The sequence below is a fragment of the Salmo salar genome, unplaced genomic scaffold (genome assembly GCF_905237065.1).
Source record: "Salmo salar unplaced genomic scaffold, Ssal_v3.1, whole genome shotgun sequence".
Taxonomy (NCBI): Eukaryota; Metazoa; Chordata; class Actinopteri; order Salmoniformes; family Salmonidae; genus Salmo; species Salmo salar.
Genome location: NW_025548927.1, coordinates 217,501 through 232,500, shown reverse-complemented (window position 1 = coordinate 232,500; position 15,000 = coordinate 217,501). Strand labels below are relative to the sequence as shown.

The window sequence follows — 15,000 nt, the reverse complement described above, 5'->3', positions numbered from 1 at the left end:
TCTCTATCTTGCTCTTACTGTATCTCTGTTTTCCTCTCTGTCTCTCTGTCTCTCTCTCTCTCTCTCTCTCTCTCTCTCTCTCTCTCTCTCTCTCTCTCTCTCTCTCTCTCTCTCTCTCTGTCTCTCTCTCTGTCTCTCTCTGTCTCTCTCTCTCTCTCTCTGTCTCTCTCTGTCTCTCTCTCTCTCTCTCTCTCTCTCTCTCTCTCTCTCTCTCTCTCTCTCTCTCTCTCTCTCTCTCTCTCTCTCTCTCTCTCTCTCTCTCTCTCTCTCTCTCTGTCTCTCTCTGTCTCTCTCTGTCTCTCTCTCTGTCTCTCTCTGTCTCTCTCTCTGTCTCTCTCTGTCTCTCTCTCTCTCTCTCTCTCTCTCTCTCTCTCTCTCTCTCTCCTTTCCTCTCTCAATTTCTGGACTTTCCCACTAAGATGTTCAGAGATATATTTATAAAGTCTACTAGTCTAGGTGCATTAGTGGTGTGTTTCACTGATCCTGTCATCTCTCCATATTCCTCAGGTGAATACAGGATATTACAAATAAAATACACTACGTTCAAAAGTTTGGGGTCACTTAGAAATGTCCTAGTTTTTGAAAGAAAAGCACATTTCTGACCATTAAAATAACATAGAATTGATCAGAAATACAGTGTAGGCATTGATAATGTTGTAAATGACTATTGTAGCTGGAAACGGCTGATTCTTTATGGAATATCTACATCGGCGTACAGAGGCCCATTATCAGCAACCATCACTCCTGTGTTCCAATGGCACGTTGTTTTAGCTAATCCAAGTTTAACATTTTAAAAGGCTAATTAATCATTAGAAAACCCTTTTGCAATTATGTTAGCACAGCTGAAAACTGTTTTCCTGATTAAAGAAGCAATAAAACTGGCCTTCTTTAGACTAGTTGAGTATCTGGAGCATCAGCATTTGTGGGTTCGATTACAGGCTCAAAATGGCCAGAAACAAAGAACTTTCTTCTGAAACTCGTCAGTCTATTCTTGTTCTGAGACATGAAGTGAAGAGGCGCCTCCGGGATGCTGGCCTTCTAGACTGGTGTTTTGTGGGTACTATTTAATGAAGCTGCCAGTTGACAGGAGTGATGGTTGCTAATAATGGACCTCTGTACGCCTATGTAGATATTCCATAAAGAATCAGCCGGTTCCAGCTACCATAGTCATTTACAACATTAACAATGTCTACATTGTATTTCTGATCAATTTGATGTTATTTTAAAGGGCAAAAAATTAGAAATGTCCTTGATTTTGAAAGAAAAGTTAAGTAACACCAAACTTTTGAACCGAGTGAATGTTTTATTGTCACATAAGTGCAGTCAAATGTGTTGTTATCCAGGATGATATAATACTTTTCCAGTTGGTCTCAGAGGTTTACTGTGTGTTTATAAGTTATTATATTATTTTCTCCTCTAATCTAATTTACTCTACTCTATTCTACTCTATTATAATCTACTCGATTCTACTCTACACTATTCTACTCTACTCTATTCTAATCTATTCTACTCTATTCTACTCTATTCTACTCTATTATAATCTACTCAATTCTACTCTACTCAGCTCTATTCTATACTCTATTCTAATCTATTCTACTCTATTCTACTCTATTCTACTCGGCTCGATTCTACTCTACACTATTCTACTCTACTATAGTCTACTCAATGCTAATCTATTCTACTCTACTCTATTCTACTCTACTCTATTCTACTCTACTATATTCTACTCTACACTAATCTACTCTATTCTGTTCTAATATTTTCTACTCTATTCTACTCTACTATATTCCACTCGATTCTACTCTTCTATATTCTACTCTATTCTACTATATTCTACTCTACTATATTCTACTATATTCTACTCTATTTTACTATATTCTACTCTATTCTACACTATTCTACTCTTTTCTACTCTATTCTACTCTACTCTATTCTGCTCTACTTTATTCTTCTATATTCTACTCTACTCTATTCTACTCTATTCTTCTCTACTCTATTCTAATCTATTCTACTCTATTCTACTCTATTCTACTCTACTCTATTCTACTCTACTATATTCTACTCTACACTAATCTACTCTATTCTGTTCTAATATTTTCTACTCTATTCTATTCTACTATATTCTATTTGATTCTACTCTTCTATATTCTACTCTACTCTATTCTACTCTATTCTACTGTACTATATTCTACTATATTCTACTCTATTTTACTATATTCTACTCTATTCTACTCTTTTCTACTCTATTCTACTCTACTCTATTCTACTCTACTTTATTCTTCTATATTCTACTCTACTCTTTTTTACTCTATTCTACTCTATTCTTCTCTATTCTACACTATTCTATTCTACTCTACCCTATTCTATTCTACTATATTCTACTCTATTCTACTCTATTCTACTCTACTATATTCTATTCTACTCTACTCTGTTCTACTCTACACTATTCCACTCTACTCTATTCTATTCTACTCAATTCTACTCTACTCTTTTCCACTCTTTATTTCATTTATTTTTATTTAACCTTTGTTTAACCAGGAAGGGCTCTCTTTTTCAAGAGTGTTCAAGGCAACACCAAGTCATTACACAATTACAGACAGACAACATGAAAAACTACAGGTAATCTAGTAAAAAACATAGAATTCACAAGGGTATAACAAAATCATAAAGCAACAAATTAAAAACATTGACAGGTCAGTGAATCAGCCTCAAAATCCATCATCAATGATTTAAAAACACCAATCGGGAGAAGTTCTTCCAGTTTAAAAGTATTTTGTAAGGCGTTCCAAGACGATGGAGCAGAGTACATAAAAGCCCTTTTACCATATTCAGTTCAGACATTTGGAACAGTCAGCAGGATAAAGTCCTGTGAATGAAGAGAGTACCCACCACATTTCTGAACAATAAAAATGCCCAAATAAAATGGTAGTAAACCCAAAATGACTTTGTAAGTACAAGTATACCAGTGACTGAGCCTACGAGTGACTAGAGAAGGCCAGCCAGCCCTGGTATATGAAGTGCAGTGGTGCGTAAGGGTTTTGCAGTTTAAAACAAATGTCAATGCTCCATGGTAAAGGGTGTCAATTGATCTCAAACACTAAGTGGAAGTATTCACATATATAAAATATCCCCATAGTCTAGTAAAGGCATAAATGTAGCTGATACTAGCCTCCTTCTGGCTTCAAAGAAAAACAGGCCTTATTTTTAAAATAACATTTCAACTCCAGCTTCAATTCTTTTGTAAGTTGTTGAATATGCAATTTAAGAGAGTCCGTCATCAATTAAAATTCCAAGATATTTCTATGAGGTTACAGTCTCAATCTCATTGCCCTGACAGGTAGTAATAGGTGAAAGGTTCAGAGGTCTATTTCTTGCTTTAGAAAACACCATTAGTTTAGTTTTGTCGGTATTGAGGATAAGCTTCAATTGACACAAGGTATGTTGAACAGTATAAAAAGCAGTTTGCAAGTTCTGGAAAGCTTTTGTGAGAGACGAGGCACAACAATAAATAACAGTATCATCAGCATAAAAGTGAAGTTGCGCATTTTGCACATTTTTTTATTAAAATTATTTATATAAATAGTGAATAAGAGGGGACCAAGTACAGAGCCTTGTGGCACACCATTACAGACAGACAATTTAACAGACATGAGCCAATCAAATTGAGTGCATTGAGTTCAATCAGACAGATTGTTAGCCAACCATGCAACTGCACGCTCCGAAAGACCTACGCTTGACAATCTCTGGCTCAGTATAGCATGATCAACTGTATCAAAAGTCTTAGAGAGATCAATACAATACACAGTGCTGTTTTTTGTCAAGCACTTCAGTGATATCATTTAAAACCGTCATGGCTACTATAATTGTGCTATGCTTTTTCCTGAAGCCCGATTGGTACATTGATAAAATTGAGTTAGTATATAAAAAATATTTTAGCTGTTCTCTGACAAGGGTTTCATGTATTTTCACCAGGGGTGACAGCTTTGAGATTGGCCTATAATTATTTAAAATAATTGGATCTCCCCTTTTTAAAAGTGGTAAGACAAATTCTGATTTCCAGATCTTTGGAATTTCATTCCATTCCAGGGTTAGATTGAACAGATGGTGGTTCAGCTATGAAATCAGCTGCCAGATTTAAAAAGAAGATCAGGACCTGCAGGCTTTCTCTGATCTATGGATTTAAGGGCTTTATGTACCTCCTGCGCTGAGAGTGGCAAAAAGCTAGAAGTTTGACCAGCTCTCACTGGTTCATCCACAGAGGGTTGTACAGAGACAGAGGATACTGAATCAAACAGGTTACCAGATGATACAAAGTGAACATTGAAACAATTCAGCATTTCAGTTTTGTCATATACAGCAACAGAGTACTTCAATACACTCTACTCTATTCAACTCTAATCTACTCTATTCTACTCTACTCTAATCTACTCTACTCTAATCTTCTCTACTCTATTCTACTCTACTCTACTCTACTCTATTCTACTCTCCTGTATTCTACTATATTCTATTCTACTTTATTCTACTCTATTCTACTCAATTCTACTCTACACTACTCTATTCTACTCTATTCTACTCTACTCTACTGTATTCTACTCTACTCTATTTTACTCTACTGTATTCTACTCTATTCTACTCTACTGTATTTTACTCTATTACACTCTACTGTATTTTACTCTATTCTACTCTACTGTATTCTATTCTACTCTACTGTATTCTCCTCTAGTCTACTTTACTCTACTCTATTCTATTCTACTCTACTCTATTCTACTCTTTTCTATTCTACTCTATTCTACTCTACTGTATTTTACTCTATTCTACTCTATTCTACTCTATTCTAGTCTATTCTAATCTACTCTCTTCTACTCTATTCTACTCTACTCTATTCTACTATATTATCCTCTACCCTATTCTACTCTACTCTGCTCTATTCTACACTACTCTATTCTACTCTATTCTACTGTACTCTATTCTACTCTATTCTAGTCTATTCTAATCTATTCTATTCTACTCTACTGTATTCTATTCTACTCTATTCTACTCTGCTCTATTCTACTCTACTCTACTGTATTCTATCCTACTCTATTCTATTCCACTCTACTCTACTCTATTCTACTCTACTCTATTCTATTCCACTCTACTCTACTCTATTCTACTCTACTCTATTCTACTCTACTGTATTATATTATATTCTGCTCTACTCTATTCTATACCTTGTCCTAATATCTCCCAGAATGTCTAACTACTTGTCCTAATATCTCCCAGAATGTCTAACTACTTGTCCTAATATCTCCCTGAATGTCTAACTACTTGTCCTAATATCTCCCTGAATGTCTAACTACTTGTCCTAATATCTCCCTGAATGTCTAACTACTTGTCCTAATATCTCCCAGAATGTCTAACTACTTGTCCTAATATCTCCCAGAATGTATTACCAACCAGTGACATTGTAGTGTGTTGTCTCCCCCACCAGGTGAGATCCGCATGGTGTTCGTCCTCTACAGGAACCTGGGCTCCTATCTGTCTACAGATAATGCCAGCGTTGGTCTGGGCAGCGAGACTCTCTATCCTAACTACTCTGTCATAGTCAACTCTCCTGTTATTACTGCCTCTATCAACAAGGAGAGCAACAAGGTCTATCTGTCTGAACCGGTGGTCTTCACTGTCAAACACCTGCAGGTATATATACCGGAAAATACACACGGCTTACACATACACACACACATACACACACACACACGCACGCAGTCACACACACACATACACACACACACACACACACACACACATACACACACACACACACACGCACGCAGTCACACACACACATACACACACACACACACACACACACACACACACACACACACACACACACACACACGCACGCAGTCACACACACACAGACACACACACACACACACACACACACACACACACACACACACACACACACACACACACACACACACACACACACACACACACACACACACACACACACACACACACACACACACGCAGACACACAGTCACAACCAGGTTTCCCAGTCTGAACCAGTGGACTTCACTGTGAGGTAGGCAGGTTATACTGTACACATAGATGAATGCAGAGGGACACACGCTAACGTACACATTTAATACCACTGTTTTGTCCTCTCACTGCGACGAATAGTATGGATGCAGCATCTATGGATGTACACACAACCACACCATAACACACAACCACACCATAACACACACAACCACACCATAACACACAACCACACCATAACACACAACCACACCATAACACACAACAACACCATAACACACAACCACACCATAACACACAACCACACCATAACACACACAACCACACCATAACACACAACCACAACACCATAACACACAACCACACCATAACACACACAACCACACCATAACACACAACCACACCATAACACACAACCACACCATAACACACACAACCACACCATAACACACAACCACACCATAACACACAACCACACCATAACACACACAACCACACCATAACACACAACCACAACACCATAACACACACAATCACACCATAACACACACAACCACACCATAACACACAACCACACCATAACACACACAACCACACCATAACACACAACCACACCATAACACACAACCACACCATAACACACACAACCACACCATAACACACACAACCACACCATAACACACAACCACACACAACCACACCATAACACACAACCACACACAACCACACCATAACACACAACCACACCATAACATACAACCACACCATAACACACAACCACACCATAACACACAACCACACCATAACACACAACCACACCATAACACACAACAACACCATAACACACAACCACACCATAACACACAACCACACCATAACACACAACCACACCATAACACACAACAACACCAAAACACACAACCACACCATAACACACAACTACACCATAACACACAACCACACCATAACACACAACCACACCATAACATACACAACCACACACAACCACACCATAACACACAACCACACCATAACACACAACTACACCATAACACACAACCACACCCTAACACACACAACCACACCATAACACACAACCACACCATAACACACACAACCACACACAACCACACCATAACACACAACCACACACAACCACACCATAACACACAACCACACCATAACACACACAACCACACCATAACACACAACCACACCATAACACACAACCACACCATAACACACAACCACACCATAACACACACAACCACACCATAACACACAACCACACCATAACACACAACCACACCATAACACACAACCACACCATAACACACAACCACACCATAACACACACAACCACACCATAACACACACAACCACACCATAACACACAACCACACCATAACACACAACCACACCATAACACACAACCACACCATAACACACAAGCACACCATAACACACACAACCACACCATAACACACAACTACACCATAACACACAACCACACCATAACACACAACCACACCATAACACACAACAACACCATAACACACAACAACACCATAACACACAACCACACCATAACACACAACCACACCATAACACACACAACCACACACAACCACACCATAACACACAACCACACCGTAACACACACAACCACACCATAACACACAACCACACCATAACACACAACCACACCATAACACACACAACTCACACCATAACACACAACCACACACAACACACACCATAACACACAACCACACACAACCACACCATAACACACAACCACACCATAACACACAACCACACACAACCACACCATAACACACAACAACACCATAACACACAACCACACCATAACACACAACCACACCATAACACACAACCACACCATAACACACAACAACACCATAACACACAACCACACCATAACACACACAATCACACCATAACACACAACCACACCATAACACACAACAACACCATAACACACAACAACACCATAACACACACAACCACACCATAACACACACAACCACACCATAACACACAACAACACCATAACACACAACCACACCATAACACACACAATCACACCATAACACACAACCACACCATAACACACAACCACACCATAACACACAACAACACCATAACACACAACCACACCATAACACACAACAACACCATAACACACAACCACACCATAACACACAACCACACCATATGCACACTCAGAGACACTCTGTTCCACACAAACAACTTTCTAGCACTTTACAGCAAAACAGTTGTTGTGGACAAGTCTGCTTAGCAACATCCAGGCCTTCAGCAGACTACAAGACACACAGACACAGATTGACTCATTCAGTGTCATACATCCTTCTGTCTGTTTATCACTTGTCCTCTCACACATTATGTTCCTCTCCCTCCATCCCTCGCCCCCCCACTGTCTCTGTCCCTCCCTCCTTCACCCCCCACTATCTCTCTCCCTCCATCCCTCGCCCCCCCACTGTCTCTGTCCCTCTCCCCCCCTTTTCCATCCTCGCCCCACTGTCTCTGTCCTCCCTCCTTCACCACTATCTCTTCCTCCCTCCCTCCCTCACCCCCTCACTGTCTCTGTCCTCCTCCTTCACCCCCACTATCTCTCTCCCTCCATCCCTCGCCCCCCCACTGTCTCTGTCCCTCCCTCCTTCACCCCCCACTATCTCTCTCCCTCCCTCCCTCCCTCCCTCACCCCCTCACTGTCTCTCTCCCTCCCTCCTTCACCCCCCTATCTCTCTCCCTCCCTCCCTCCCTCACCCCCACTATCTCTCGCCCTCCTCCCTCCCTCCCCCTCCCTCCCCCTCTCTCTCTCTACCTTCCTCCCTCCCTCACCCCCCACTATCTCTCGCCCTCCTCCCTCCCCCTCTCTCCCCCTCCCTCCCCCTCTCTCTCTCTCTCTACCTTCCTCCCTCCCTTGCCCCTCCACTATCTCTCGCCACCCCCTCCGCCTCTCTCTCCCTTTCCCTCCATCCCCCTGTCTCTTTCTCCCCTCCCACCCTCCCCATCCCACTCTCCCTACCCTCCCTCCCCCTCTCTCTCTCCCTGCCGTCCCTCCCTGAAACCCTCCCCTTCCCTCCCCATCTCTCCCTGCCCCCTTCTCCCTCCTTCCCCCCTCCCTCTCCCATCTCTCTCTCTGTCCCCACTCTCTCTCCCCCATATCTCTCTCCCTGCACTCCCTCCCTCCCCCTCTCTCCTACCTCTCCTCTCTCTCTCTTTCTCTCCCCCTACCTCTCCTCTCTCTCTCCCTCTCTCTCTCTGTCTCTCTCTTTCTCTCCCCCTACCTCTCCTCTCTCTCTCTCCCCCTCTCTCTCTCTTTCTCTCCCCCTACCTCTCCTCTCTCTCTTTCTCTCCCCTACCTCTCCTCTCTCTCTCTCTCTCTCTCTCCCTCTCTCTCTCTCTCTCTTTCTCTCCCCCTACCTCTCCTCTCTCTCTCTCTCTCCCTCTCTCTCTCTCTCTCTCTCTCTCTCTCTCTCTCTCTCTCTCTCTCCCCTACCTCTCCTCTCTCTCTCTTTCTCTCCCCCCTACCTCTCCTCTCTCTCTCTTTCTCTCCCCCTACCTCTCCTCTCTCTCCCTCTCTCTCTCTCTCTCCCCCTCTCTCTCTCTTTCTCTCCCCCTACCTCTCCTCTCTCTCTCTCTCTCTCTCCCTCTCCCCCTACCTCTCCTCTCTCTCTCTTTCTCTCCCCCTACCTCTCCTCTCTCTCTCTCTCCCAGCATTCAGAGGAGAACTTCAACCCGAACTGTTCTTTCTGGAGTTATTCCAAGCGGTCCATGACAGGTTTCTGGTCCAGTCAGGACTGTAGACTACTGGACACCAACAGAACACACACCACCTGTTCCTGTACTCACCTGACCAGCTTTGCTGTACTGATGGCACACGTTGAAGTCAAGGTAGGTCAGAGATTGACTAGTCATGTCTGGGTCTGCTGTACTGATGGCACATGTTGAAGTCAAGGTAGGTCAGAGATTGACTAGTAATGTCTGGGTCTGCTGTACTGATGGCCCACGTTGAAGTCAAGGTAGGTCAGAGATTGACTAGTCATGTCTGGGTCTGCTGTACTGATGGCACATGTTGAAGTCAAGGTAGGTCAGAGATTGACTAGTAATGTCTGGGTCTGCTGTACTGATGGCACATGTTGAAGTCAAGGTAGGTCAGAGATTGACTAGTAATGTCTGGGTCTGCTGTACTGATGGCCCACGTTGAAGTCAAGGTAGGTCAGAGATTGACTAGTAATGTCTGGGTCTGCTTTACTGATGGCACATGTTGAAGTCAAGGTAGGTCAGAGATTGACTAGTAATGTCTGGGTCTGCTGTACTGATGGCACATGTTGAAGTCAAGGTAGGTCAGAGATTGACTAGTAATGTCTGGGTCTGCTGTACTGATGGCACACGTTGAAGTCAAGGTAGGTCAGAGATTGACTAGTCATGTCTAAAGGCTTGTGATTGATGTGACAGGGCCTCATAATAAAGGCATGTGATAGCAGTTGATGTTATTCTTCAATAGCACAGACCCCAAAGCAAATCAGGGGGAGAAAAAGTGGTTTATTCAAAGAGATGGAATCATAGATGTTATGCTGGGAAGTAGATGGTTGATGTTCATTCTTCCCTGTCCTCAGTGATTCCTCCACAGAACAAAGGGACAGGATGTCATTTATAACCCCCCAACCTTAGCCTGTGGTCGACCAATTGGAATTCCTTGCAGTAAAATTGGGCCAATGGCCAAAAAACAAGTATCCTATTTCAAGCTCAATGTATAGACAATTTGGACCACGACTTGCCACATGTCGCTATGAGTCCAGGACTGAAACTCCTACAGCAGATTCTAAACAGATTCTACACAGATTCTAAACAGATTCTAAACAGATTCTAAACAGATTCTACACAGGTTCTACACAGATTCTAAACAGATTCTACACAGATTCTACACAGGTTCTACACAGATTATAAACAGATTCTACACAGATTCTACACAGGTTCTACACAGATTCTACACAGATTCTAAACAGATTCTAAACAGATTCTAAACAGATTCTACACAGATTCTAAACAGATTCTAAACAGGTTCTACACAGGTTCTACACAGGTTCTACACAGATTCTAAACAGATTCTACACAGATTCTACACAGGTTCTACACAGGTTCTACACAGATTCTAAACAGATTCTAAACTGATTCTACACAGATTCTAAACAGATTCTACACAGATTCTAAATAGATTCTACACAGATTATAAACAGATTCTACACAGATTCAAAAACAGATTCTACACAGATTTTACACAGATTCTAAACAGATTCTACACAGATTCTACAGATTCTACACAGATTCTAAACAGATTCTACACAGATTCTACACAGATTCTACACAGATTCTACACAGATTCTACAGATTCTAAAGAGATTCTACACAGATTCTACAGATTCTAAACAGATTCTACACAGATTCTACAGATTCTAAACAAATTCTAAACATATTCTACAAAGATTCTACACAGATTCAAAACAGATTCAAAACAGAATCTACACAGATTCTAAACAGATTCTAAACAGATTCTACACAGATTCTAAACAGATTCTACACAGATTCTACACAGATTCTAAACAGACTCTAAACAGACTCTAAACAGACTCAGGTCCTCATGATAAAGGACTGTGATTGGTGGGTCAGGTCCTCATGATAAAGGACTGTGATTGGTGGGTCAGGTCCTCATGATAAAGGACTGTGATTGGTGGGTCAGATCCTCATGATAAAGGACTGTGATTGGTGGGTCAGGTCCTCATGATAAAGGACTGTAATTGGTGGGTCAGGTCCTCATGATAAAGGATTGTGATTGGTGGGTCGGGTCCTCATGATAAAGGACTGTGATTGGTGGGTCAGGTCCTCATAATAAAGGACTGTGATTGGTGGGTCAGGTCCTCATGATAAAGGACTGTGATTGGTGGGTCAGGTCCTCATGATAAAGGACTGTGATTGGTGGGTCAGGTCCTCATGATAAAGGACTGTGATTGGTGGGTCAGGTCCTCATGATAAAGGACTGTGATTGGTGGGTCAGGTCCTCATAATAAAGGACTGTGATTGGTGGGTCAGGTCCTCATAATAAAGGACTGTGATTGGTGGGTCGGGTCCTCATGATAAAGGACTGTGATTGGTGGGTCAGGTCCTCATAATAAAGGACTGTGATTGGTGGGTCAGGTCCTCATGATAAAGGACTGTGATTGGTGGGTCAGGTCCTCATGATAAAGGACTGTGATTGGTGGGTCAGGTCCTCATAATAAAGGACTGTGATTGGTGGGTCAGGTCCTCATAATAAAGGACTGTGATTGGTGGGTCAGGTCCTCATGATAAAGGACTGTGATTGGTGGGTCAGGTCCTCATGATAAAGGACTGTGATTGGTGGGTCAGGTCCTCATGATAAAGGACTGTGATTGGTGGGTCAGGTCCTCATGATAAAGGACTGTGATTGGTGGGTCAGGACCTCATGATAAAGGACTGTGATTGGTGGGTCAGGTCCTCATGATAAAGGACTGTGATTGGTGGGTCAGGTCCTCATGATAAAGGACTGTGATTGGTGGGTCAGGTCCTCATGATAAAGGACTGTGATTGGTGGGTCAGGTCCTCATGATAAAGGACTGTGATTGGTGGGTCAGGTCCTCATGATAAAGGACTGTGATTGGTGGGTCAGGTCCTCATGATAAAGGACTGTGATTGGTGGGTCAGGTCCTCATGATAAAGGACTGTGATTGGTGGGTCAGGTCCTCATGATAAAGGACTGTGATTGGTGGGTCAGGTCCTCATGATAAAGGACTGTGATTGGTGGGTCAGGTCCTCATGATAAAGGACTGTGATTGGTGGGTCAGGTCCTCATAAAGGACTGTGATTGGTGGGTCAGGTCCTCATGATAAAGGACTGTGATTGGTGGGTCAGGTCCTCATGATAAAGGACTGTGATTGGTGGGTCAGGTCCTCATGATAAAGGACTGTGATTGGTGGGTCAGGTCCTCATGATAAAGGACTGTGATTGGTGGGTCAGGTCCTCATGATAAAGGACTGTGATTGGTGGGTCAGGTCCTCATGATAAAGGACTGTGATTGGTGGGTCAGGTCCTCATGATAAAGGACTGTGATTGGTGGGTCAGGTCCTCATGATAAAGGACTGTGATTGGTGGGTCAGGTCCTCATGATAAAGGACTGTGATTGGTGGGTCAGGTCCTCATGATAAAGGACTGTGATTGGTGGGTCAGGTCCTCATGATAAAGGACTGTGATTGGTGGGTCAGGTCCTCATGATAAAGGACTGTGATTGGTGGGTCAGGTCCTCATGATAAAGGACTGTGATTGGTGGGTCAGGTCCTCATGATAAAGGACTGTGATTGGTGGGTCAGGTCCTCATGATAAAGGACTGTGATTGGTGGGTCAGGTCCTCATGATAAAGGACTGTGATTGGTGGGTCAGGTCCTCATGATAAAGGACTGTGATTGGTGGGTCAGGTCCTCATGATAAAGGACTGTGATTGGTGGGTCAGGTCCTCATGATAAAGGACTGTGATTGGTGGGTCAGGTCCTCATGATAAAGGACTGTGATTGGTGGGTCAGGTCCTCATGATAAAGGACTGTGATTGGTGGGTCAGGTCCTCATGATAAAGGACTGTGATTGGTGGGTCAGGTCCTCATGATAAAGGACTGTGATTGGTGGGTCAGGTCCTCATGATAAAGGACTGTGATTGGTGGGTCAGGTCCTCATGATAAAGGACTGTGATTGGTGGGTCAGGTCCTCATGATAAAGGACTGTGATTGGTGGGTCAGGTCCTCATGATAAAGGACTGTGATTGGTGGGTCAGGTCCTCATGATAAAGGACTGTGATTGGTGGGTCAGGTCCTCATGATAAAGGACTGTGATTGGTGGGTCAGGTCCTCATGATAAAGGACTGTGATTGGTGGGTCAGGTCCTCGTGATAAAGGACTGTGATTGGTGGGTCAGGTCCTCATGATAAAGGACTGTGATTGGTGGGTCAGGTCCTCATGATAAAGGACTGTGATTGGTGGGTCAGGTCCTCATGATAAAGGACTGTGATTGGTGGGTCAGGTCCTCATGATAAAGGACTGTGATTGGTGGGTCAGGTCCTCATAATAAAGGAGTGTGATTGGTGGGTCAGGTCCTCATGATAAAGGACTGTGATTGGTGGGTCAGGTCCTCATGATAAAGGACTGTGATTGGTGGGTCAGGTCCTCATGATAAAGGACTGTGATTGGTGGGTCAGGTCCTCATGATAAAGGACTGTGATTGGTGGGTCAGGTCCTCATGATAAAGGACTGTGATTGGTGGGTCAGGTCCTCATGATAAAGGACTGTGATTGGTGGGTCAGGTCCTCATGATAAAGGACTGTGATTGGTGGGTCAGGTCCTCATGATAAAGGACTGTGATTGGTGGGTCAGGTCCTCATGATAAAGGACTGTGATTGGTGGGTCAGGTCCTCATAATAAAGGACTGTGATTGGTGGGTCAGGTCCTCATGATAAAGGACTGTGATTGGTGGGTCAGGTCATCATGATAAAGGACTGTGATTGGTGGGTCAGGTCCTCATGATAAAGGACTGTGATTGGTGGGTCAGGTCCTCATGATAAAGGACTGTGATTGGTGGGTCAGGTCCTCATGATAAAGGACTGTGATTGGTGGGTCAGGTCCTCATGATAAAGGACTGTGATTGGTGGGTCAGGTCCTCATGATAAAGGACTGTGATTGGTGGGTCAGGTCCTCATGATAAAGGACTGTGATTGGTGGGTCAGGTCCTCATGATAAAGGACTGTGATTGGTGGGTCAGGTCCTCATAATAAAGGACTGTGATTGGTGGGTCAGGTCCTCATGATAAAGGAGTGGTGTAAAAGACAGAACAAACACCTTATCTCTGAGAGGCACAACAACAGG

General features: G+C 43.0%; 1 protein-coding gene across 1 annotated transcript in view; it reads left to right on the top strand.

Moving 5' to 3' along the window:
• LOC106599097 (adhesion G protein-coupled receptor L3) overlaps positions 1-15,000 on the top strand; it is a 300,554-nt gene that overhangs the window by 235,261 nt on the left and 50,293 nt on the right. Inside the window, 2 exon segments of the mRNA XM_045712874.1 lie at positions 5,471-5,676; positions 9,797-9,973. Of these exon segments, the coding sequence (XP_045568830.1) occupies positions 5,471-5,676; positions 9,797-9,973 (383 nt within the window).